The 22,608-nt window shown below is 66.5% G+C and overlaps 5 protein-coding genes across 5 annotated transcripts in view; 3 read left to right on the top strand and 2 right to left on the bottom strand.

The window, feature by feature from the left end:
• Positions 1-3: 3 nt before the first annotated feature.
• On the bottom strand, positions 4-4,455 carry EMIHUDRAFT_452384 (putative elaC-like protein-2; the record flags this gene model as incomplete). The annotated part of the gene is made up of 12 exons (XM_005763960.1): positions 3,223-4,455; positions 2,998-3,146; positions 2,662-2,724; positions 2,489-2,588; positions 1,614-1,638; positions 1,511-1,541; positions 1,218-1,289; positions 1,012-1,145; positions 832-877; positions 494-653; positions 251-305; positions 4-172 (listed from the first exon to the last, which is right to left on the bottom strand). The coding sequence occupies exons 1-12, from the start codon at positions 4,430-4,432 to the stop codon at positions 4-6; spliced, it is 2,214 nt and encodes a 737-aa protein (XP_005764017.1). The 5' UTR covers positions 4,433-4,455.
• Positions 4,456-4,758: 303 nt separating this feature from the next.
• On the top strand, positions 4,759-10,770 carry EMIHUDRAFT_214423 (hypothetical protein; the record flags this gene model as incomplete). The annotated part of the gene is made up of 7 exons (XM_005763959.1): positions 4,759-5,073; positions 5,160-6,686; positions 7,082-7,287; positions 9,525-9,948; positions 10,090-10,335; positions 10,489-10,634; positions 10,713-10,770. 7 exons carry the CDS (start codon positions 4,759-4,761, stop codon positions 10,768-10,770), a joined length of 2,922 nt encoding a protein of 973 aa, XP_005764016.1.
• A 514-nt stretch (positions 10,771-11,284) lies between these two features.
• Positions 11,285-12,138, top strand: EMIHUDRAFT_357722 (hypothetical protein; the record flags this gene model as incomplete). The annotated part of the gene is given in 3 exon segments (XM_005763958.1): positions 11,285-11,761; positions 11,772-11,796; positions 11,809-12,138. A coding segment is annotated over 1 exon segment (435 nt), but the record flags the coding sequence as incomplete, so codon positions are not given.
• A 5,887-nt stretch (positions 12,139-18,025) lies between these two features.
• On the top strand, positions 18,026-19,476 carry EMIHUDRAFT_437568 (hypothetical protein). The gene is made up of 4 exons (XM_005763957.1): positions 18,026-18,347; positions 18,563-18,658; positions 18,854-18,898; positions 19,190-19,476. The coding sequence occupies exons 1-4, from the start codon at positions 18,042-18,044 to the stop codon at positions 19,241-19,243; spliced, it is 501 nt and encodes a 166-aa protein (XP_005764014.1). The 5' UTR covers positions 18,026-18,041; the 3' UTR covers positions 19,244-19,476.
• Positions 19,477-22,227: 2,751 nt separating this feature from the next.
• Positions 22,228-22,608, bottom strand: part of EMIHUDRAFT_214416 (hypothetical protein) — a gene marked incomplete at both ends in the record, with an annotated part of 2,550 nt that continues 2,169 nt past the window's right edge. The window contains one exon of the mRNA XM_005763956.1: positions 22,228-22,440. Coding sequence (XP_005764013.1) covers positions 22,228-22,440 — 213 coding nt within the window. The remainder of the gene's footprint in view (positions 22,441-22,608) is intronic.

Raw genomic sequence — 22,608 nt, 5'->3', positions numbered from 1 at the left:
CTCTCAGACGGTAGAGGGTGGTGCTCCGCTGTCACCGGCGGCGACAGGCGCGTCCACCTCCCTGTCCACGGACGCGCCCACCGTCGCGTCGGTGGCGTCGCCCGCAGAGGCGAGCTCGTCGGCAAAGAGGCAGAGCAGCGCGGGCGTGAGGCGGGGCAAGGCGGGGAGAAGCCTGCGGCCGTGGGGGAGTGGGCGGGATCGGAGGGAAGCAAGGAATGGGACAAATACTACTCGCACGTGGGGGGGTCACCGGAAGGGGACGCTCATCAGGTCGAAGGCGAGGATGGCTCCGGCGGCGGGCAAGCCTAAGGTCAGGTCAGGTGCGGGGAAGCTCCTCCACACTGGTTAGGAAAGGGCCAGGCAAGGCCCGCGACTCCGCGACCGAAGGAGTCCGATAATGAAAGTGCAAGGCCCCAGTGCGCGTGGTGTGGTGTGTGTGGGGGGGGGGGGGGTCGGGGGGGGTCGGGGGGTTTGAGGGGGGGGGGTGGCAGACCTCCGCCCACGTCGGTCAGCTTTGGGTAGCGCTGCGAAAAGTGCGTGAGCAGCACGCGCCACGCGCCCATCCGCGCGCCGACGTCGAGCGCCTCGCCGACAGTCGAGTGGCGACGCGCCTCCGCTTCGGCCGCCATGCCCTCGGTGTCGTCGAAGGTCGCCTAGAGGGCGCGTCCACGACCTCTCCCGGACATGTCCTAGAGCGTGTCGCCGTGCCCTCGGCGTCGTCGCGAGAGGCCTCGTGGACGAGGATCCGGCAGTGTCTAGGAAGTGTCTAGGAAGTGTCTAGGAAGTGTCTAGGAAGTGTCTAGGAAGTGTCTAGGAAGAGGCCTCGTGGACGAGGATCCGGCAGCCCGGCAGCAGCGTCTTGCCGAGCTGCACGAGCCTGCAGGGAAAGGATGTCGGACCGCGTGAGCGCCAAGGGCGACACATGCAGGGAAAGCGGAGGAATGCAGTGGGGACACGTCTCTGAATACGCGGGGTCTGCAGTCGGCGTCTAGCTGCACGCGCCGCTCGCACGGCCGCGTGTCGCCAGAGTAGACGAGACCCCACCCCTCCGAGTGCTGCAGCGCGACGCCCCACGAGTCCGCGCAGTGATCCACGCGCGTCGACGCGAGCCAGCTGCACCCCAGCCGCCGGATCGCCGCACAGACCTACTCTTGGGCGATCTCGAGTCATCTCGGGTCATCTCCGGAGAGCCCATGCCGCCGGGTCGCCGCGCAGACCGCCGCGTCGGCGCCGGCCGCGCCGCAGTGCACAAAGCGGAACTCAACCGGGGAGTGAAGCCGCGCGGCGGCCTGCGGCGCGCAGACAGCGGCCGTCACGACACTGTCGCGTGTGAGGCCTGCCGCCGTGCCTCAGTCGTGAGCTCTCGTGTGGGTGGAGCGGCGTCTTCCCGCGGCATCGTGGCCGCAGCAGCGAGTGTGGCGATGGGGACTACCCCGCATCGATGGGGGGGGGAGCGGGGGGGAGCGGTGGCCTCGCGAAGCCAAACGCCGAGCGCGTGCGGGCCGACCACCAGCAAAGGCGCCGCGCCGGGGCGTGCGGACCTAGCCCGAGGGGTGCGAGGAGCTTCCGAGGAGCGTTCGAGGAGCTCCCGAGGCCTCTGGCGCAGCGCACACCGCAGCTCGAGCAGCCGCACCAGGCCTAGTGTACGAACGCAAGGGCAAATGAGGGTGCGACGACGGCGACGTGCAGGCGGCGTGCAGGGTGCTCGTAGCATCGCGCGAATCACACAAGGGCTACGGGCACACGGCAAGGGGGAGGAGTGCAGGGAGAGTCAGCTCCGCATCTGGGGCGCAGGCCGAGGTGGTGGTCGGCGTGCAAGTGCGAGATCCAGACCAGCGCGAGAGCGCGGACCACCTTAGGAAAGGGAGGGTAGAGTGGCGCGGCACTCCGAGTCGGCGTTGGGGGGGGCTGCTCCCCGCATCCCCACGTCTCGACGCAAGCAGGAGCCCCCGCGGCGGTTGCTCTGCAAGGGCCGTGACGTGTGGGGGGGGCAGCGAGAGAGCAGCGACTACCTCGTCGGCAGCGGCGCCGAACCGGCGGCGCAGCATTGCCAGCGTGCCTTCCCCGGCGTCAAAGAGGAGGCCACTCTCGCCGCCGCCGCCGCCGCCAACACCGCCGCCGTCTCCACCACCACCCCTGCCGTGACCACCGTCGCCGCCGCCGTGGCGGGCCGGCAGCTGGAGAAGGAACGAGCTCACGTTGCGGTACTTTGCCGGCATCGCCGCCCCAGTGCCGAAAAAGTGCAGCTGCGCGCGGCTCTGGAGCACCGCTGCGTCTCCCGCCCCCTCCGCCCCCTCCGCCGGCTCTCCTGCACCATCCGCCCCCTCCGCCGGCTCTCCCGCACCATCCGCCCCATCCGCCCCCGCCGCCCCCTCCATCTCCGCCTCCGCCTCGGCCGCCCCACCCTCGCCGCTCGCGCGTGCACCCTCCCCCGACGTGGCCTCGGAAGCCGCGGCGGGCAACGAACGCAACTGCGCCTGCCACGAACCTTGCGGCTCGAGCAGCGGCGGCGGCAGCGCGCGCAGCTGAGAGCGCAGCGCCTCGAGGGCGCCGACCTCGGAGCGGAGCTCGGCGGGGGAGAGGGAGACCTAAGACACGAGGCATCGCCGTCACGGCCCCGAAATGTGTGTCCGAGGAGGCGACACGGCACCGAAATGTGACCTGGCACCCGGCGGAGGTGACCCACCGCTGCAGCCGCGCCTCCTCCTCGCGGTGCACACCCGCCTGTTCACAGCCGTGCCGTGCTTCAGTCACAGCTCCTCGGCCTCTATGCCAATCAGCTGGACTCCGCCGGAATGGATACTCTCCCAAGCCTCTGGCGTCCTGCTCCAGGCCTCGTCCGTGCACGAAACCCCGCTCGAGCGGCCGCAGCACGTGGCGATCTCGGCTGATCTCGGCTAGTCCGGCCAGTCTCGGCTAGTCTCCGCCCGCTCGAGCGGCCGCAGCACGAGCCGCGTCAGCATCTCTCCCTCGTGCAAGTCGGCGCCTGGTCACAACTCGCCAGCTGACGGAGGAGAGGGTCGGCGTCTCCCCCTCGTGCAAGTCGGCGCCGCCGCTCTCTCTGCGCAGCTCCGACCGCTCGCCGCCGTCCCCGCCGTCGCAGGCGAGCCCTCGCGGCGGCGGGAAGACCTCCGAGTTGAGGGCGCCTAGAAAAGAAAGTGCGCACGCTGAAGAGGGGCGCGCAGCACACGAGCACAAGCGCACCTCCCGAGCCGAGGGCGCCCAGCTTCAGCTGCAGCCTCGCCGAAGCGACAAAGGCGAACCGCCGCGGCGGCGGGGAGCCGTGCAGTAGCAGTTGCCGCGCCGCCGCGGGCAGCGCGCCGCAAAAGGCGCGGTACGCTGCCGTGGCGGCGACCGCGGCGGGCGTGAGGTGGACGACGGCGGAGAGGGCGGCGAGGCGGTCTGCGGAGAGGAGAGGATGGCGGCGCAACTCGCAGAGCTGCGAGGGGGAGGCGACGTCGACGAGCAGCAGCTCCTCGCCGGCGGAACCGCCCCGCAGCACCTGCTCTGGCCTCACCTCGGAGCCGTCGGCTAGCGCCACGCACTGCCCTGCGCACAGCTTCCCTCGCAGCGGACCGCTGGGCACGCCAAGCGCCTTTGCTGCGGCCGCGTCGAACTTTGGCGGGACGGCCGGCATGCGAAGGAGCCAGCAGACGCAGACCGGCTCTCTGCTCAGGTCACCCAACTCCCCGAGCACTGACTCGGGCGGCTGAGTGCCGCCGCCGCCGCTCCCGCCGCCGCCGCTGCTCCCGCCGCCGCCGCCGCTCCCGCCGCCGCAGCCGCCGACTCCGACACCATTGCGCACACCGCCGCCCTCTTCCTCGCGAGGCCGCTTCTGACCCACGCCCTCGGCGGCGGTGCTGGCGATGCCGGCGGCGGCGGAAGTGGTGGTGGCGGCGGCGATAGGAGCGGCGGAGGCGGCAGAGGCGGCAGAGGCGGCAGAGGCGGCGGGAGCGGCGGCGGCGGCGGCGGCTCCGAGTACTGACGTCGATGCGCCGAGGACGATGGGAGTCGCCTCGATGCCGCTCTCGGCGAGCGCGGCGACGGACCCGTCCACCACCTCGCACACTCGCCGCGGCAGCGGCCCGGCACCCATGAAGTGCCGGAAGGATCGGACCAGGCTGCCGAGGCCTGCAGGCCCATGCACGGCAGCAGCGCCGCCGCGCCCCGCGTCTTGCAGCGTAAAGAGCATTCCGGGCAGGCCGCCCATCGTCTCCCAGGTCAGCCGGGTGAGCAGCACGTCGCGGAGGCGAGAGGCGACCTTGAGCCGGTGCTCGCCGCAGAAGCGCTGCGAGCCCTCGCCGATGTTGCAGAGCACGACCGAGGCCTGTGCGCCGTCGCAAAAGAGCAGCAGTCCCGCCGGGAGGTCCCACGACCCGGAGCCAAGCACCTGCACGTAGGCTGAGCTGATGTTCTTGCGTGCGCTCGGCATGGTCGGGAGGCTCGTCGGACGAGCCTGCAAGCGGGAAAAAGAAGTTGACGCCGGAGTTCCGCGCTCCCATCCCTTATTAAAATCCCTGTGTGGTGGCGGCGTGCCGTTCTCCCATCCCTCCCTTGGGGTGTCTGTTTTCTTTCTTTCTTTTTCCCATCCCTCGCTTTTTTCTTTCTTTCTGGCATCGACTTGTATCCGACTTGGTGGTTGTGGTGATGTAGCGATTCGGTGTGGGTCTCTAGTGACCTCCAGAGTTCCTCCGGTTGAGCCACATACAACGAAATGAGATGAATTCGAAGCCTCGCGCGTTACAGCCGAGACCAGAGATGGCGGTTCGTAGGCTCGACGTGCGGCGCGCACGTTCTCTCCTAAACACCTGCACCGACGAGGCGCTAAATCTGATCCTCGAAAGCGGGCCGCTCGACGGCGAGTCGCTGGAAGCCGACGCACGTCACCTCTTTGACATCATTTCGCTCCTTCTCGCACGAAGCGACCCCGCGGCGTGTCCAAAGTTGACGCGATGTGCTGCAGTGCTCGCCGGCGTGGAGCGTGCGTGGATTCTCTACCTGGAGCGACGCGAAGCTGACCTGGATGTCGTACAGCCGCAAGCACTTCGCGGCGTCAGCTTGGGTGCGGAGCCGGTGAGCAGACTTGCAACGCTCTCCCGCACGTGCTGATCTGAGGCAGTAACAGAACCTGAACCAACCCCTAGGTGTGCCTGCTGCAGTCGCTCGCCGCTGCCACATGCGACCATCTAACCAAAGACGTGGAGCTGCTGCACCAGCTGTCGAGCGACAGTGCGCTCACGATGTCGCTCGCTGATGGTCTACTCGATGCCTACATGCCTCGGCTCGTGAGAGAGGCCAAAGGCAACGCGGCCTCCATTTCCGCCAAAATTGGCTCCACCGGTGGAGACCCGCTGCGAACCTGTAGCAGGAGCAGCACCGTCGACTGGCCGTTGCCGTGGCTAGTCGCAAACGGGATTGCAAGCGCGGTCGACTCCGTGGCTGATTGCATTCGAACAATGCCGATCCTACCATCTCGCATGAAGGCGCGCTCCCTCTGGGAAGGCCTCGCAGCGGCCGAGCTGCTCGCCCCACACCTCTCGGCCTTGCAAACGGCGCTGCAGTCGCACGTGGGCCGGCTGGTGTCGCGAGCGCTGTCGGTCGAAGAGCGGCGGGACGTTGCATGTCTCAAGCAGACTCTGCCAGCAATGACGGCGACAGGCCGAGAGCCCATCTTGGGCTCGTGCGCAACGGTGCTCGCCTCTCTGCGGCTGCACGCTACCGACGCTCTCTTCACGCATCTGCCGGCACTCAATCAAACGTTGGCAGATTCGCTCTACGACGCGGTGGCTGCCCTTTCGGCGCACCTCATCGCCGTCTCATCAGATGTCATCTCGTCAAACCCGGACCGCCGCACCGCAACGCTCCCGACGCGCGTGCTGTGCGCCCTGCTCGCCTCGGCGCGGGGCATCTCGTGTTTCCTCGACAGCCTCGCCGACTCCCGCCCACAGATTGCGGCAGTGTCCTCGTTCCAGGCGTCGCGGAGCGAGATTGCTCGCACAGCAGAGGCGCTGCGCGGCGAGTTGTGCCAGACGCACGCGGGCTTGTGCGTGATGGGCGCACTCGCGGAAGGGCCGCAGGCACGCGAGGGAGTTTCCGCCAATCTCCTCCACATGGCTCTCCTCGTCAGTGGGGCTCGAGCCGAGCTCCGCCAACACGCACCCGGCGAGTGGCGGTCCATCCTCCTCTGTGTGTTGGGGCGAGCGTTGCTCTCCGTTATCGGAGCCCGGTGGGTGCACGGGCGGCGCGTGCGGCCGCTCGATCCGCAACGACAAAAGGCGGACCTCGTCTTTCTTCTCTGCGTGATCTCGGTCCACTGCCCCGCGGCGATCGAGCGCTTCGCGTCGCACGGCGACAGCCCTGACGCTGGTGCCGATGCTGCCGAAAGAGACGGACTCACGGGCGTCGGCCTGTGCCTGCTCTCGTTGCTGGCCCTCTGCGCGCCGGCAGGGCTGGTGGAGCAAGCCCGCGGCTGGCAAGCAGCGGCGGCGGCAGAGGTCGTGGCGGCAGGCTCGCACGAGGGTTGGCCCCTGCTCGCGCGGCGGGCGCTGCAAGACTGCCCCACCTCGCTCGCCGGTGCCGTGAGCAGCTTGACGGCGGTGGGAAGAGCCGATGCGAGCGCTGGCAGAAGCAGCCCGTCAAATCCGGAGGTTGACTTTGCGGCGCACGCGTGCCTCGCGGAACACGCGGTGAGGTGCGCTGTCGATTGGGATGCGTTGCTCCATTCGCTGCCCCCAGTTGGGACCGAGGCGTCTCTGCTCAACGCAGCTCGTCGGCAGCATCCGCCCGCAGAGGGGGGTGCGCTGTGATGGCCGTCTGCCGCCCTATCTCTCGTCGCAGTCTCTCGCCAATTCTCGCAGCGGCTTCACCTCCAGTCCGTGCCCGAAAAGGAATAAACAGCCCCGCTCCGATCGGCTTTCTTTTTTTCGCACGACATAAATAAATAGAGCAGTCACCTCCAGTAGAGATGGGCGACGCACGAACACAGTTTCGCACGAAAAGAAAGAAAGAAAACAGACACCCCAAGGGAGGGATGGGTGTCACTGGCCTCAGTTGTGGCATAAAATTCTTTTTCTTTGGGAAGGGGGTCGGCGAGATCCTCTGGGGGGCGGCGAACGTGCTGCAGAACAAGCTGACGCGGGCCCAGTACCTCGATGAGGTGACTTGGACCACAAAGAGCTGGCTGGGGCTGCAGAAGCAGCGCATCTCAGTCGTTCTTCACGCGGCCATCGCAGAGCAGGTTGTGAATGAGCTTGCCAGCGGCGAGGGCGGTCGAGTGCACGGAGCTAAGTGCCTCGCCGTCCTCGCGGGAGTCGCTTAGGCGGCTCCAGTGGTGTACCTGTGTTAGTGCCAGTGCGCGCCAGTCCCGTGCCCAGTGTTGTGCGAGCGTGCCCGTAAAATTCTTTTTCTCGCGATGTCTGCCCCGCCGCTCCGCTCGCGCTGCCTCCTCGCCACCACCGCCTCCACCGCCGCGCCCCCGCCAGACACGCCGCCGCCCGCCCACCTCCTCGACCTCCCCACGGAGCTCCTCGTGCGCGTCGTCTCTCGCTGCGAAAGCCCCGCCGACATCGCTCGCGTCGCGGCCATCTCGCTGCTCTTTTACTCCTCACTCGCGGTGGAGGGCATCCGCTTGTGGGCGCAAGAGCGCGGCTACGAGCTGTCGGCGCTGCCAGAGGGCGAGGGCTGCGCCGTGCGGTGGCTGTGCTATTCGGCGCTGCTGCGCGAGGCCAACCCGCGGGCGAGAGCTGCGGCAGGCTGGCAGCACAGCGTCTTCATCGACGGCGAGGGGCGGCTCTCGTCGTGCGGAAAGGCTGAGAGCTGGACGCCGGGACTGCTCGGGCACGGCGAGGGCGTGACGCGGCTCAACACGCCGACCCGCCTCCCCTCCCCGCTGGGCGGCGAGCGCGCCGTGAGCGTGTCGGCTGGAGAGAACCACAGCCTCGCCCTCACCGCTGACGGCAGCGTCTGGAGCTGGGGCTTTGGCGGCCTTGGCGAGCTGGGCCACGGCGACCAGCAGACCCAGCTGCTGCCGAAGAAGATCGAGGCCTTTGATGGCCAGCGCGTCGTCTCGGTGTCGGCAGGATCCCGCCACAGCCTCGCACTCTCCGCCGACGGCAGCGTCTGGAGCTGGGGCCATGGAGACTACGGCAAGCTGGGCCACGGCGACCAGCAGAGCCAGCTGCTGCCGAAGAAGCTTGAGGCCTTTGCTGGCCAGCGCGTCGTCGCTGTGTCGGCTGGACGCAGCCACAGCCTCGCCATCACCGCCGACGGCGCCGTCTGGAGCTGGGGCTGGGGAGCCTATGGCCAGCTGGGCCACGGCGACCAGCAGAGCCAGCTACTGCCCAAGAAGGTCGAGGCCTTTGCTGGCCAGCGCGTCGTCTCGGTGTCGGCAGGATCCCGCCACAGCCTCGCACTCTCCGCCGACGGCAGCGTCTGGAGCTGGGGCCATGGAGACTACGGCAAGCTGGGCCACGGCGACCAGCAGAGCCAGCTGCTGCCGAAGAAGATCGAGGCCTTTGCTGGTCAGCTCGTCGTCGCCATGTCGGCTGCAATCAACCACAGCCTCGCCATCACCGCCGACGGCGCCGTCTGGAGCTGGGGTGATGGAGCCTGGGGCCGGCTGGGCCACGGCGACCAGCAGACCCAGCTGCTGCCCAAGAAGATCGAGGACTTGGCTGGCCAGCGCGTCGTCGTTGTGTCGGCGGGAGGCGGCCACAGCATCGCCCGCACCGCCGACGGCGATGTGTTTACCTGGGGCGGGGGCGAACGCGGCTCCCTAGGACACGGAGAGGACCTGTCGAACCAGCTGTTGCCCAAGAAGATTGAGGGATGGCCGCCCAGCACGCCCGCATCCTCTTGACTTGGGTACGACTGAGCCGCATGTGGGCCCGTCCTCCGTGTTTGGAGGTGTGACAAACAAAAGGTGTGACTGACTGACTGTGACTGTTTTCACGTACGTTTAGCTTAATGGGAGGAAAGGGAGAACTTTGTATGATGTGAACTGGCACTAAGAGTGAATTTTCTGGCGTATGTAATCAGTGTGCGCGCAAGTCCGAAACGGCGCGGTTGCGGTTTCTTCATCCTGCCTTGCTTGCTTGCTGGCTCGTCTCTTATCAGATGTCTTTGTGGGCCGCCTGGAGAGCCGCGGAGGCAGCGCAGCTCCCCGACGGCCTGCGATTGCATCTCTCGAGCAGCACAAGCACGGGATTTCGCGGTGTCTACGAGAAGTCCGGTGGCCGCTTTGAGGCGGTCTACATTGGTGTCAATGGCGATGTCTACGTCGGAGTCTTTGAGACGGCTCTATCGGCAGCGGTGGCGTACGCCCGTGCCGTCGAGGCGGCGTCGGTAATTGCGGGAGGGGCGGCGGAGCCAATGGTTCAGGCACCGATGGCGGCGGAGGAGACGGCAACACCGATCGCACCAGCAGAACCGGCAGCGGCGGCGGGGGAGCGGCCACAAGTAGCTCCGGTGACGGAGGCGGAGGGGGTGCGGCTACACCTTTCGCCCCGCAACAGCACCGGCTACAGGGGCGTGTACCAAATTATTGGCGGATACAAAGCGGTCCTCGAGCTGTATGGACAGAAGGTCCTCCTCGGCCACTTCAACTCGAAAACGGGGGCGGCGGTGGCCTACGCGCGGGCGGTCGCGGAAGAGGATTTCCTGCCCTACGCCCGGCCGGTGAGAGAGGCGGCCGTGACGACGCGCATCTGGACCTTTCCGGCCGCCGGTTCCCTGTTTGGGCAGCCCACCGTACTGACGACGGTCTGCCGCCCGCGCATCGGCTATGGGCCTCCATCGCTGGTCGACGCGCTCCTCTGGGAGGGCGCCCACGCCGCCGGGTGGCGCATCCGAGACTACCTCGGGGCGTCGGCGTGGCTGTTTGTGAGCCCGCACGGCGAGACGTACCGCATGTCTGCGGCGCCCGATGCCGACCACGCAGCCGACGACGCGGTGGAGTTGAGCCTTTTGTCGGAGCTCTCGGTGGCGGAGGCGGCGGCGCCAGCGTTGGAGGCGGCGGATGCGGGGTCGGAAGCACTGACGGAGGCGGATGAGGAGAGCGGCGGCGACGAGGTCCCGAGCGTGATCCTCAAGCTGGCGGGTTTCGAGGCGTGGGCGGAGGCGCGTAAGCAAAGCTTGAAGTACACCTGCCGCTTTTGCGGCGCTGGGAAGCTGCAGCCTGCTACGAAGTGCCCCTGCTACGGTGGCTCTTTGCTCCCGACGGTGCGGAAGCTCGAGGCGACGGAGCTGACGTGGGACCAAGCGCTCGGCCAGTGCGTCCGCAACCCGCTCTGCGTGCGCGGATTCAAGCACATGGGCAAGGGAGGCAAGTGCCGCATCGTGCCCATGGAGGATCGAGTGAAGGGGGAGGCGGAGGCGGAGGGGCGCTCGGCGGAGGAGGAGAAGGCACCGGCGGAGGCGAAGGCGGTGGCGCTGGCACCCGACTGCCCTGCCGCCGTAGCCGCACTGGAAGGCGTTCGCGTCCCCCGGGAGGAGCAGCCGGCCAAGGGGGCGAAGCAATACTTCGAGGGCGGAGCCTTCGGGTGCGTGCTGCCTGCGAGCCACGCTGGGCCGCACGAGTACGCGCAGCCTGCCAAGCGCGCGCGAAAGAACTCGTGGCGGGCGGCTGAGCAGGAGGGGTGAGGCAGCTCGAGCCCCCGTCGGCGTGGCCGCCGCGAGGCGTGCTCCTGCTCGCCGAGCTCGGCCCGTACGTAAAGCACTGGCTACTGCTATCGGTATCGCCACGCTGTGAGATTGTCACATGGCAACTTTTAAAGCCGTACTGCTGTGCTCTCTCTGGTTCGCACTAACCCGTGACGAAAAACGAACACACACCAAGCGCTAAGCGTGAGGACACGAGTTCGGATTCGTAGGTGCACCTTAGCAAAATTGAGCCCGCTCAGGTGAGAAAAAAATGGGTTCGTGACCGCGGCGCGCCGGGGCATGGCGCGAGGCCAGGCTCGCTGCGACACGCGAGACACGCGTGTCCCTATGCCGGCGGCGGTGGCGGCGCGTATCCTCCGCGCCACCCTCGCAGCCCTGCCCTCTCTCGCGGCGAGGCAGGGCTCGCGAGGCGCAGCCGACTTCCTCCGGAGGCGCTACGCCTTCGTCCTCTCCTTCGTCTTCATGGGGCGGCAAGACACCTCGACCGGTCTCCGCTCCGCCGACCACGGGATCGATGAAGACAGCTCGGGCTTCATCTGGCTCCGCATCTCCGAGAAGATGCGGCGCGGCTGGGCGTTCCGGCGCATCGTGCGCCTCCCCCTCACCGCGATGTCCTATCACGGCCACGCCTCGCTCTTGCCCCAGCTCGGGGAGCTAGGCAGGGCCTACCTCGCCGCCCGGGCGGCGCTTGGGGCGGCGCCTGAGTGGCTCTTCCAGCTGCCCGGCGAGCGGCGGCCGCTGACGCGCCACATGGCGGGCTGGGTGAGCGAGACGCTCGACGAGGAGGGCGTGCGGGCTCCGGCCGGCTTCGTCTACCTCGGCCACTCGCTGCGCTCTGGCGGCTCGAGCGCCGCGGAGGCCATCCGAGTGCCCCGCTTTCGGGGCAACTGGCTCGGCGGCTGGTCTCAGAATGGCCGGACGCGCGAGCTCCACTACATGGACCCGTCGGTGCTGCCGTCGCCCGAGGCCTACGAGCTGCTCGGCTGGCTCCTGGACGGATCCTACCAGGCGCTTCCACCGTCGTGGGAGCGCCGCCGCGGCGCTGCTGACACAGCGGAGCCCGGCGAGCCGACGAGCTAGCTCCCTCGTCACACACGCGCACGGACGCGCACGGACGCATGGAGATCCGCGCGCGTGCACACACCACACACACACACACACACACACACACACACACACACACACACACACACACACCACTCCATACGCGAGCCCGCTCTCGCTCCGCCGCTCGTGCGCCCCGCGCGCATGTCGGCCTTCTCATGCCTCCGGCCTCCGAGCGCCCACCTCGGGCGCTCGGGCGGTTGGGGATGGCATATCGGTTCCCTGGGCGTTCACTAGCGCTCGCTTGTGGGTGAGAACGGCGTTCTCTGGGTAAGCTCAGCTGTGAACTTCCCAGTTGTTTGCTCTCCCTCCCTCCCTTACCCTGTTCATGACTTGCTAGCGGGACCTGAGTATTGTATAAGAATACTGTAAGGCATATCGGTTCCCTGGGCGTTCACTAGCGCTCGCTTGCATAAGGGTCAAGCAGGTTTTCGAACTGGCGACCTTCCGCTAGCGGAAAGGTATCCAGCAAGAAATCGCTGCGAGTGAGAGGGAGGTCGCTGTTCGAAACCTATATGCATACCGGGGGAATTAGACACCACAGATACGCACACACCGACGCCCGAAGTGCCAAGAAGGACGTCATTAGTACGAAACCTCAGAAGGCCATGGGCGCCGAGAGAACATTCCCCCGAGAGGACAAAAAGAAAGACTAACTCGAACCTCCTTCCCTGGTTCCCCCCGCCAAATGCCGCCGTTCTCGGGGCATGCTATGATATCCTGTGTAAGCAGGGCAGGTGGGGGAGGGGGGCAGTCCCTTTGACGTATGTATCTCTGGGTTCTGTCTCTGCGTCGGAGGCATCCAAGGCAGAAGATAAGAATATTCAATTTTTTCACTATGGTTCGCACACGGCACACTGACAGCTGTGTTGTTGCAATGTTAAAGTGAGTGGGACCCCGCGCTCCCCGGTCCCCGCGGCGCGCAGGCGCAGGTGGGAGGTTCAGGACGTCTATTCTTCTAAAGCAACGACTGCCAGCTGCCACAACAGGCGGGAGGCGCGAGGCGCCACGAGACGACGCCGACGTACAGAACACGCGCCCCCCTTTCACACGACTCACGAGACGAACGACGCGGACAGCACGCGCCCTTTCAGTTTTCTCCCTCCCGATTCCCCTCCCTCTCCCCTTGCCTGCTGCGTGCCGCGCCGCGAAGGCGCGAAACGACAGCAGGGCGCGAAAATGCGCGGTCAGGGCAGCGCGAACTCGAAGCGGGCGCCCTCCTTGACGCCGGGCGGCACGGCGACCCGGTACTGTCCGCGCGGCGTCTGGACCGTGATCAGGTCGCCCGGGCTCGCTCCCACGGGCACGGCCACGCTCAGATTGCTCACAGGGGTCGCAACCGGCACAGCAACCTTGGACGCGCGGACAGCCTGCTGCAGCGTCGCCGCGGCCTTGTGCGCCTCTGCTTGCGTCTGGGCGACGGCGTAGGAGCGCCGCCCGCCTTCCCCCTTCGGAGGGGGCGCGCCGACCGCCTCGCGGAGCGCCTGTGGCCCGCAGGAAGATTGGGGGCGGTGACCAGGTACCATTCGCAGCAGCGGGTGGCGTGGCTGGCTACGGTGGTGTGTGAGCAAACGTCTGTCTTTCTTGGGCCCGGGGTCGTGTTTTTGCATGTGAGCAACGATTGTGGTTTGTGGGGGTGAAGGAGGGCCGCAGGGCTGCCCGAGAGCTCGCGCGCGCGGGCGCGTGCGAAATTTTGAGACTGGCCGGTTTGGTCTCTACTCTGGTTGGGGGGGCGCGCCTCCCAGATGGTTTCCTTCTCGGCGGCGAGCTCCTGCTGCACCCCAGCGAGCTTGGCCGCCTGGAGAGCGCATCCAAGTGCTCTTGGAGGGTGACCCCTGTGGGCCAACGAAACGGCCATCCCTCGTGTCTCAACGCATGCGAGGCTGCGCGGGCTCGACGGGGCTGCGGCCGGGGGCGCCCGCGGGGGTTGCAGCGTCTGCAGTGTTGTGCTAAGGGGCGATCAGGGGAGCACGGTAGGCGAGCGTGGATGCGCGCCGCGGCGTTGCCGTCCCGCCGCAGCGCCTCGAGCAGCGCCCTGAGGAGGCCCTCCTGTGGCGTCCACAGACACGCAGCGGGGGCGAGGTCAGGCTGAGGTCGGGCTAAGGTCAGGCTGAGGTCGGGTGCTCGCGCGCTGTCTCCACGTGCGAGTGAGTGTGGGCAACGGCGGGCTACCCGAGATCCCTGCAACTCCACACCTCTCAGAACTGTGAGTCGTCGGGAAGGAGGGAAGGAGGTTCCCTAGGTGGAAGAGCGTGCGGGTGTGGCGTGCCCTCCTGCTGCGCGACGACAGCCTCGCACCGCTGGAGAGCGTCGAGGCCGTGCCGAATCTTCTGGCCCGCCCGCATACCTAGTCTCAGACATCGGATCCTCTCGAACAGCCTCTCGGCCAATGTATCGCGGATCTGTCCTCCCGGTCGGTTCATTAATTAATATGATGGCGAGGGCGCACGGGGAGGCGGCGCCAACTAACACTGAGGGGGCGCGCGGGGAGTGAATGGTGGGCACTGCGTGTGTTGGGCCCGCGCGCGCCCGCCATCGCGTCCATCAGGTCGCCGCCGAAGACCTCCATCATCGCGGACCCGAGCCCCATCTGCTCGCGGGTGATCGAGGGGTGGCCTCGGGTGGCCTCGGGTGACCTCGGCCGATCTCTGGGGGCCATCTTTTCTCGCCTGCTCGAGCGTCGGGATGTAGACGTCGCCGAGGCCTAACATCGGACAATCTCGGGTCCAGCTGGGGGGGGGAGGGGGGTGCTTCTGGCCGCTCGGACGCCGCCCCACGCCCTGGCACAGGCCCGGGTAGCGCTCGCGCGCCGGAGGGGGGACCTGGGCCTGTGCACGCCATACACACGCCAGAGTCAGCGCGCGAAAGGCGGTCTCGTCTCACTCTCGAGGTCTCGTCGCCGTGTGTGTACTCCGAGCATCGCGTGTGAAGCTCGCCGCTCTCACGCAGGCTACGAATGCAGCTCATCACACACCCGAGGACGGCTGAGGACGTGTCCTCTCGAGTGCTAGTCGGCAACCACGACGAGAGTTGAGATGCCGCATCTAAGCACCCGGTGGCCAGCGCGCTCGCCAGGATTTCGCCGCCGCGCTGTGCCTGCGCCTGCGCCTCCTGCATCAGGTTGTTGCGCCTAGAACGCAAGAAGGTTCCGCGAAGGTTCGGGGAACGCTCTCGGCCCGCATCGCCCGCGCGAAGTAGCAGCAGGGCTGTGTGCGCGCTTCATCTGCTGGATGTTCTCCATGAGCTGAGGCGGCAAGGGGGGGGGGGGGGGGGTGACGGCGAGGTGACGGTGGTGGGCGGCGATGGCGCCGCGGCGGGGTGCGGTGGGGGTTTGGTGGGGTTGCAGAGAAGCGAAGGCACCTCGAGCCCGCCGTTTCGGCCGCCTAGCACGTTGTTGAACTGGGCGCCCCGGTTGGTAGACTGGGCCGCATCGAGCGCTCGTATGGCGGCGAGGTAGGCCCCGCGCGCCGTCACGCACATCCGCCCCACGTTCTCCAGCGCCGCCGTGTTCGCCGCCTCGAAGTCGACGTTGGCGCGGCAGTCGGCCGCCGCCCGCTGCAGGTAGAGCATCTTTTCGGACGGGTGCGACTGGACGGCCGACTCGAACATGCTGGTAGAGGGAGGGCGGGCAGATACGGAGAGTCAGGAGAGGCAGGGAGAGAGAAAGAGACGGCGAATAGACCTGGACGATTCGCTGACAAGCGCCGCCTTGCGCGCCACCAGCTCCTCGGCCGTCCGCACCTCGGCTGTCAGCACCTCGAGCTTCTCCTCGAGCCGCCCCTCCGAATCGACCAGCGCGCCTGCCTTTCCCTCCTCGGCGTCGAGCTGCGCCTGAAGCCGCTCAACCTTGGCCTCGCCGCCACAGCAGGAGAAGAAGCAGGAGTTCTCAGCCTGTTCAATGCGCGACTTGAGCTTGGCAACCGCCTTCTCGTTGCCCTTCCGCGCGCCCTCGGCTCGCTTCTCTGCGGACGTGGCTTCGCTGAGCTTTCGCTTGGCGGCGGCGAGATCGGCCTCGGCTCCGGCGAGCGCCTTGACTTGAGCGATCCGATCGTCGTACGTGGCGAAGTAGGGCGCGTCCACCTCCTGGTTGTACGACATTTGTCCTTGAACGATATCGGTGTCGAAACACCGCTCTGACAGCTCACAGCTGCGTTGTCAGAAGGCAAAATGCGGCGGTTCCTCGTGATTGAGGGTTACTGATCAAGCGCCGTGCACACTTTTCGGCTAGATTTTTTCTTTCTACCGCATCGAATATGTCAAGAGCGGAGGCCAATTGATTCGCGAGGCTCTGGCAAAAGCGCATGCCGAGAAGTCGCTTGCCGTGCGGGAGCTCGTGCGCCTCTCCCTGCGCGTGCAGTCCACGGGCGTCGTCGTGGAGCTTCATCTCGACACGGCACTGGTTGCTCCGAGCGGCAGCGGAGCTGATCGCGAGCGACGAATTCGCCGGGGATGCCAGGCAACAGATGGGCGCGCAGAAAATTGGCGTGGCGTCCTAAACAACGCGACCGACGAGCATGCTCAACTGCTGCGCGACGCTCTCTGCGACCCCGACTTTTGTATGCGCTTTGCCATTCGCCGCCTTGGCTCAGGGGGCACAGTCCGCTTGCAGTGGCTCTTCCGCACGAATAGCGTTGTTGGCCGCACATCAACCTACCAGCGGCGTCCTACGAGGAGCGCAACTTGAGCAGCTATGATGAAGTGGTGCGGGACGTGATCTACTTGCGGAGCGGGGCTTCCTTCGAGCGCGAGGCGGAGGCTCCAGCCGCGCTGCACCTTGTGGTGCCGCCCGAGTTGGACAAGCGCTGCTATTGGGAGGGTACTGGATTCACAGGCGTGTATTGGCTGCAGCCCGGCCAGCCAGTGTACGGCCACCCCAGCTACCGACACAGCTGGGAAGCAGAACGTGATGGCAGCTCGCGAACGCGCCCATCTCTGGGTTCAAAAACTCGTGTCTTGGCAGGGCCGTGCTGGCCTGGACCATATGAAACTGACAGGGCGCCGTGGATCACGGTGAGGTTGACAGGGGCGCAAGCAGTTGGGCTGGGCCGGGCCACCCGTGTACCACCATGGACCGCCGGCTACCGGTTCGTGTACGGCTTTGAGGCTGTATATGCTGCCAAAACGATTGCCGTCCTGGTCCCTGGCACCATGGCTTGCGATGCGAGGCATTAACCGAGGAGGAGGCGCACACGCTGCTAGCTGAGCGCCAGCGTGCCACTCAGGATGCTGGCTCTGAGTCTTTATTGCGAGGACGGCATCGGCTCGACATCCCCGGGATGCTGGCTCAGGACGAGGCGCTCGCGAAGGCCAAAGCAGCCGATGCCGTCAGCTACGCGCGCCTTCCGCCCCCACCGCCTCCTCCTCCTCCGCCGCCGCCTCCGCTACCGCCGCCGATGCCATGGACCAACGAAAAGCGTGAGCAAGTGCTCTCATTTTCGGGGCCACAAATGCCGCATCCGGCACTGAGGCTAGCCGATCGCGTGTACGAGGTGTTCGAGCAGCACGGCAAGCCTGTCGATCACACCACCATTGCAGCAGTGCTAGGGGAGTCGCATCAATCTGCAGTCCGGTCTGCATTGACTATCGCTCGTGAGCGCTGGCGTGAACAACATCCTGACGCCATGCCGTCCTCGAAAGAGGCACTCGCTGCCGTGAAGGGGCTGATGCAGCAAAGGGGATCCATGTACTTCAGCAACAAGAACTACATTCACGAGGCGTTGCTGCCTCAGCTGCCGGGTCTCACTTTCAAGCAAGTGCGGCGAGCTGCGGCGCGCGTGCGCGATCCACAACGGGCTGTCACAACTTACGGGCAAGAGATCCCGGTGTGGGAAGCGTCGCAGCGTGCCTATGTCTTTCCTTCAACCGGCGAACATGTTGCAGGTGACCAGTGGTCAACTCCCACTAAAGGCCAAGCAGGCCGAACCATGCGGCATCATGTGGGCGGCTAAACGAACAAGCTAACCAAGCTCTCCTAAATAAAGCGTACACTGGCACTAGATGCGTCCTGGCATCGGGAGGGTCCGCCTAAGAGGAAGTACGTTCGTAAGAACTGATATATGTACTTTGTTTGTGCGTGGAGCGTCTTCCCCTTTTGCGCAGCAACACCTTAAACTTTAAGGCCCTCCAAATTCGGGTCGGAGCGTAGCGGAGTGGGCCCCGAGTTTGAAAAAGGCGACGGAAGCTTGCGTCCTAGCCTCCAACAACGCCTCCCCGGCGCAGAGGGCGCCCATGCGTTTATTTCTCAAATCACCGAGCGAGCCCGCCTCGCCCCGCCAAGCATGGACTCCCTTCTGTATCTCCAGGGCAATGACGACGATGACGACGATGACGAGGAGGAGGGCGAGGAGGAGATTGAGGCCGGCGTGGACGCAGCCGCGGCTGCGGGCTCGGGCGGAGCTGGGAGCAGCGCGCTCGACTTTGAGGCGGTGAAGCGCGCCGGCTACACCGGGTCGAACACGGCGCTGAGCGACACGGCGACGTCGAAGCGGCTCGACGAGGAGGCCAAGGAGCGGCGCGCCGCCAAGGAGGCGGCGGCAGCAGCCGATGCCGAGGCGGAGGAGGCACGTGCGGCTGCACTCGCGCAGGCATGCAGAGGACGCGTGGTCGCCCGCGTCCCTCTCGTTGCGGCAAGTCCTCCGCGTCGCAGCCACCGCGCCTTCACCGCGATTCTGGCCCGGGGCTTGCCACCTTGCGTACCACTCTGTGGCGTGCGGGCGGTCGTGCCCGCCTCAGCTGCCCCGTCCCAGCCCCCATTGATCGACCGAAACTGCGCAGTGTGCCCGCCCGTCCCTCCACGCAGGAGGAGCGGACACTCCTCGACCGCAAGCTGATTGACGAAAAGTACCCCAAGCAGAACCGCTTCAGCAAGACGGGCGAGGACTTTCGGAAGAAGGAGGTGCGCCGCCTCCGCCGCCTCCGCCGCCTCCGCCGCCACCAGCGCCGCCAACGCCAAGACCTCCGCCCCATCGCCCGCCGCCGCCACCGCCGCCGCCCGCCGCCCGCCGCCCGCCGCCCTCCCGCCCGCCCGCCGGCCTCCCCTCTCCTGGTGCTCACTCGCTGCCGCCGCACCGGCCCCCTCCGCTACCCGCAGGCGCGCAAGCGCAAGATGGGCCAGCAAAACTCGGGCGGCGACTGGGTGCGGGAGCCTCTTCCGAGACACTTCCGAGCGGCGGCCTTCCCGACACACCTCCGACACACACCTCCGTCACACACCTCCGAGCCTCTTCCGAGACACTTCCGAGGCGCCTCCCTCGCGGGCACTCGCCGCTTGCTCCTGCGCTCGCGCCGAAACTGTGCCGGTGGCGACAGTGGCAGCGGCGGCGAGTCTGCACCGTGCTGCCACCCGCCCGCCGCCGCGTCCGCCCGTGCCGCCACAGATCCGCCCCCGGCGCGTGCTGACGCGTCCGGGGCAAATGCTTGTGCGCAGGTGCAAGAGGAGAAGAGACGGATTCGGCACGCGGGGATGAACTGCGACAGTTGACGAGCCTGCTCTGGCAGTCGGGAGTGTGGAAGTGTGTCTGGGCGTCTGGGGGTGGATGGGCGAACATGGGGTCGTGGAGCGGTCACGTGTGGGAGTGCGTGAATGGCACGACCACTCTGGGGGAGGCGCACGTGTGGTGTAGATTACCCGTTGGCATGTTTGTTCTGCATTGCGCGCTCTCTCTCTCTTTGAATAGAGCCGTAGAGAGTGCAACGGCGATTTTGACTTTTGTGCAAAGAGAAGCAAGGCCCCAGTCGCCAGTGCACGCGCAGCACGCCAGCAGCAGGGCGCTCGCTCTAACTCTGTATACTCTTAAAGTTAAACTCTAGCTCGGGGGGGGGAGGTGCCCCCTGCGCCCCGCGTGTGAGAGGCGACTCGCAGGCCGGCATTTACGTGTAGAGCCGCGTAACGTACGGCTCTACGTCAGTACAGAGTAGTCATCAGCCTACGGGGCTCTCTCTCTATCATGTACAACATGTACATGTGCGCGCAGGAGATCTGCTCTTTCCCTGCGATGCTCTCTACCTAGTACTTCGAGTTCGACTCAAATGCGGGCCCTCCGTCGCTGCACCACATCGTTCTTCAGCCGCGTCACGCCCACTACGACATTGCCGATCGCCTTGCCTGACCAGGCCGGATCTCGCTCCTCCTCGCGAGCGCAGCCTGGCACGTCGACCGCGCCACTGCCGCCGTTCGGGCCTCGCCCGCCGAGCTGCTGGAGAAATTTGTGCACATCGCTCTGTAGCTGCTCGATATTGAGCTCGTGAGGGCTCGAGGCGGGATTGTGCATGGCCAAGCGTCGCTACGGGGGGGGGGGGGGGGGTTGTAACAATGTGGGTGGGCCTTTGGCTGGGGGCAGAGTTGAGTTGGCGGCGTTGCAGTTTTAGGCCTGGGGGCGCGTGGTGTAGCCCCCCGGGTGCAAAGTCACCTCGGCGAGGCGCCTGACGAGCGGGAAGAGCTGAACCTGCATGCGCATGGTGGCGACGCGGCCCATCTTGACCGAGTACCCGTTGAGCGCCGTCGCGCGCTTGTGCACGCGAGTGCTCAAGTTCTTGACGACGCGCTGCTGCACCTTCTCGTAGCTGCGCCGGAGGCGGTGGCCCCACTTCTCGGGCGGCAGCGGCACGAGATTGATGACAAAGGCGAGGCCGCGCCCAAGGAGGACGATGATGTTGAAGGGGGGCGGCGCACCGAGCGCATCCTTGTATTCGAGGACGACGAACGGCACTGTGACGCTGCCAGACGGTACTGTGGAGGGCCCCGAAGGTAGCGTGACGATGGCGGATGGGACCATCGCGCTGCCTGACGGAAGCATCCAATTCCCTGACGGGAGCATCCAGGGGCCCGACGGCACTATGACGCTGCCCAACGGTGCGATTCGGATGCCCGATGGCACGTGGGTGTGGCCAGAAGGGACTATTCGGCTGCCTGACGGCAGCTTCGAGCTGCCCAATGGCGACATCATGTGGGAAGATGGCCTGTTGCAGCTGCCCGACGGGACGCTCAAGATGCCAGACGACTGGCTCTCCCTGCCATCCGTCGAGGGCATGCTGCCGTCGCTCAACCTCGACGTGGGTGGCGTCAAGGGCTACTACTGCTGCTACTGCCCTGCGTGCGGCTCCTCATGCAGCGGCGTACCGTGCTGCAAGGCGGACACGGGGGGCGGCTCTTCGCTCGGCCCTGCCTCGGAGGAGGGCAAGAAGCTGCTTGTCTACTCGTCGCAGACGGCGAACGCGATGGAGCTGCTCGCGCGGATCGGCCCCAACGTCATCGGTGTGCCCTACCAGTTTGATTTCACGGGCTCGGTCGACTTGGTCGAGAAGATTGAGGACGCTGTGGACAAGCACGGGCCCTTCAGCAGCGTCGGCTTCATCCCTAGTGGGAAAGTGCTCGACGGCTACAGCCTCGCGTGGCAGCTCACCGAGGATGTCGTTCTGACAGATCCGACGGCTCTGGCATCGCAGGGACCCGTCTCATCTGTGCTGAAGGCGACCCTCGCCCTTGCTCTGGCCCTCCCCCCTGCCCTGGCCTGAGGGCCCTCACACTAGCACTGGCCCTGACAGCCCTCATAAGACACTGCCCTCAGCCTTGCGCATTGCCCTGACCCCATCCCCGTCCGGGCTGTTCTCAAGGCGCTCGGCGCGGGTGTGGAGGATGGTGGCCACCTCGACCTCTACGCCTGCGAGCTCCAAAAGTCGGCAGAGGGAATCAAGGCCATCAAGGCCATCAAGGCAGCCAGCGGCCCGAAGGTGAGGATCCTGTCTGACTGTCCGCCTGGGCTTGGCTAAAAGTCCACTGGCCCTGCGCCGGCAGCGCGGCGCACCATACTGCATCGTGGCACCAAGCCGTCATTCATCAGGCCACGAGCTCGAGCGACTCTGAACCGGTCGGAAATGGCGGCGCGGACCCGATATCACACCGGCGACAGTCAGTCGGCGTGTTTTCTGTGACTATTTTCGAGCGCCATACTTTGCGGAATCTAGGTTGGGTCTTGCATGGTGTGTGTTCTATGTTTTTTTTGGGCTTCTTAACCAAGCAACGCCAAAAAGAAGTCTCGGCTGATCTGCCTGTCACAGTGTGTCCGAACGCGCGCTGCGGGGTGGTTCCGAGTTTAGACTCTGTACATGCCCCCAGCCCCAGGTAGGCGCGCGCGAGGTCCCACCTGTTTGGATCTCTCTGTGGATTCTCTCCCAGACGCGCTGGCTGCGCATGCGCCACATGGTATGCGCACTGGTGGGCAGCGCAGGGGGGTCACGGTCGCTCTGCCCGTCCGGCGTGCACTAGATTGCACTGGTCCCGTTTCACCCACCCACCCACCCACCTTTCCCCCACATCTCGCGGCACCTAGCACCTCCACGGCCATCCCCCATCAACATCCCATGCCGATCGAACGTGGGCACCATGCCTCGCGCATCCCCCGCCCCTGACCCTCCGTCACTGCTGCCTACCCCCCGCCGCCGCCGCCGCCGCGCACCCAAAACGCCCTAGTAGCAGAAGGTGCCCGCCGCGGCGTCGCGCTCGAAACCGAAGAGCTCGACGGCGGCGTGCTCCGACTCGTCCTCATCGAGAGGCTTGGTGATGTCGGTGAGCGTGACCGCCGCGTGCACCCGCAGCGGAGGGACCACACCTCGAGGCAGCAACCGCTTTGCGGCTACGCGCGGTTGCCCCCCGTTGAGACCGAAGAGCAGCTGGTTCGCCTGGGAGTCGAGATGGCCCGAGATTACCCGAGGGTGCTCAAGAGTACCAGAGAGAGGCTGGCTCGCAGAGGGGTGGGGAGGAGGGGGGGGGAGGAGGGGTGGGGAAGAGGGGTGGGGAGGAGGGGTGGGGAGGAGGGGTGGGGTGAGGGGGTGGGGGGGGGGGGGGAG

This window comes from Emiliania huxleyi (assembly GCF_000372725.1).
Source record: "Emiliania huxleyi CCMP1516 unplaced genomic scaffold EMIHUscaffold_61, whole genome shotgun sequence".
NCBI lineage: Eukaryota > Haptophyta > Isochrysidales > Noelaerhabdaceae > Emiliania > Emiliania huxleyi.
The sequence above is the reverse complement of the archived record's forward strand: the minus strand, read 5'-3'. Positions and strand labels throughout refer to the sequence as shown.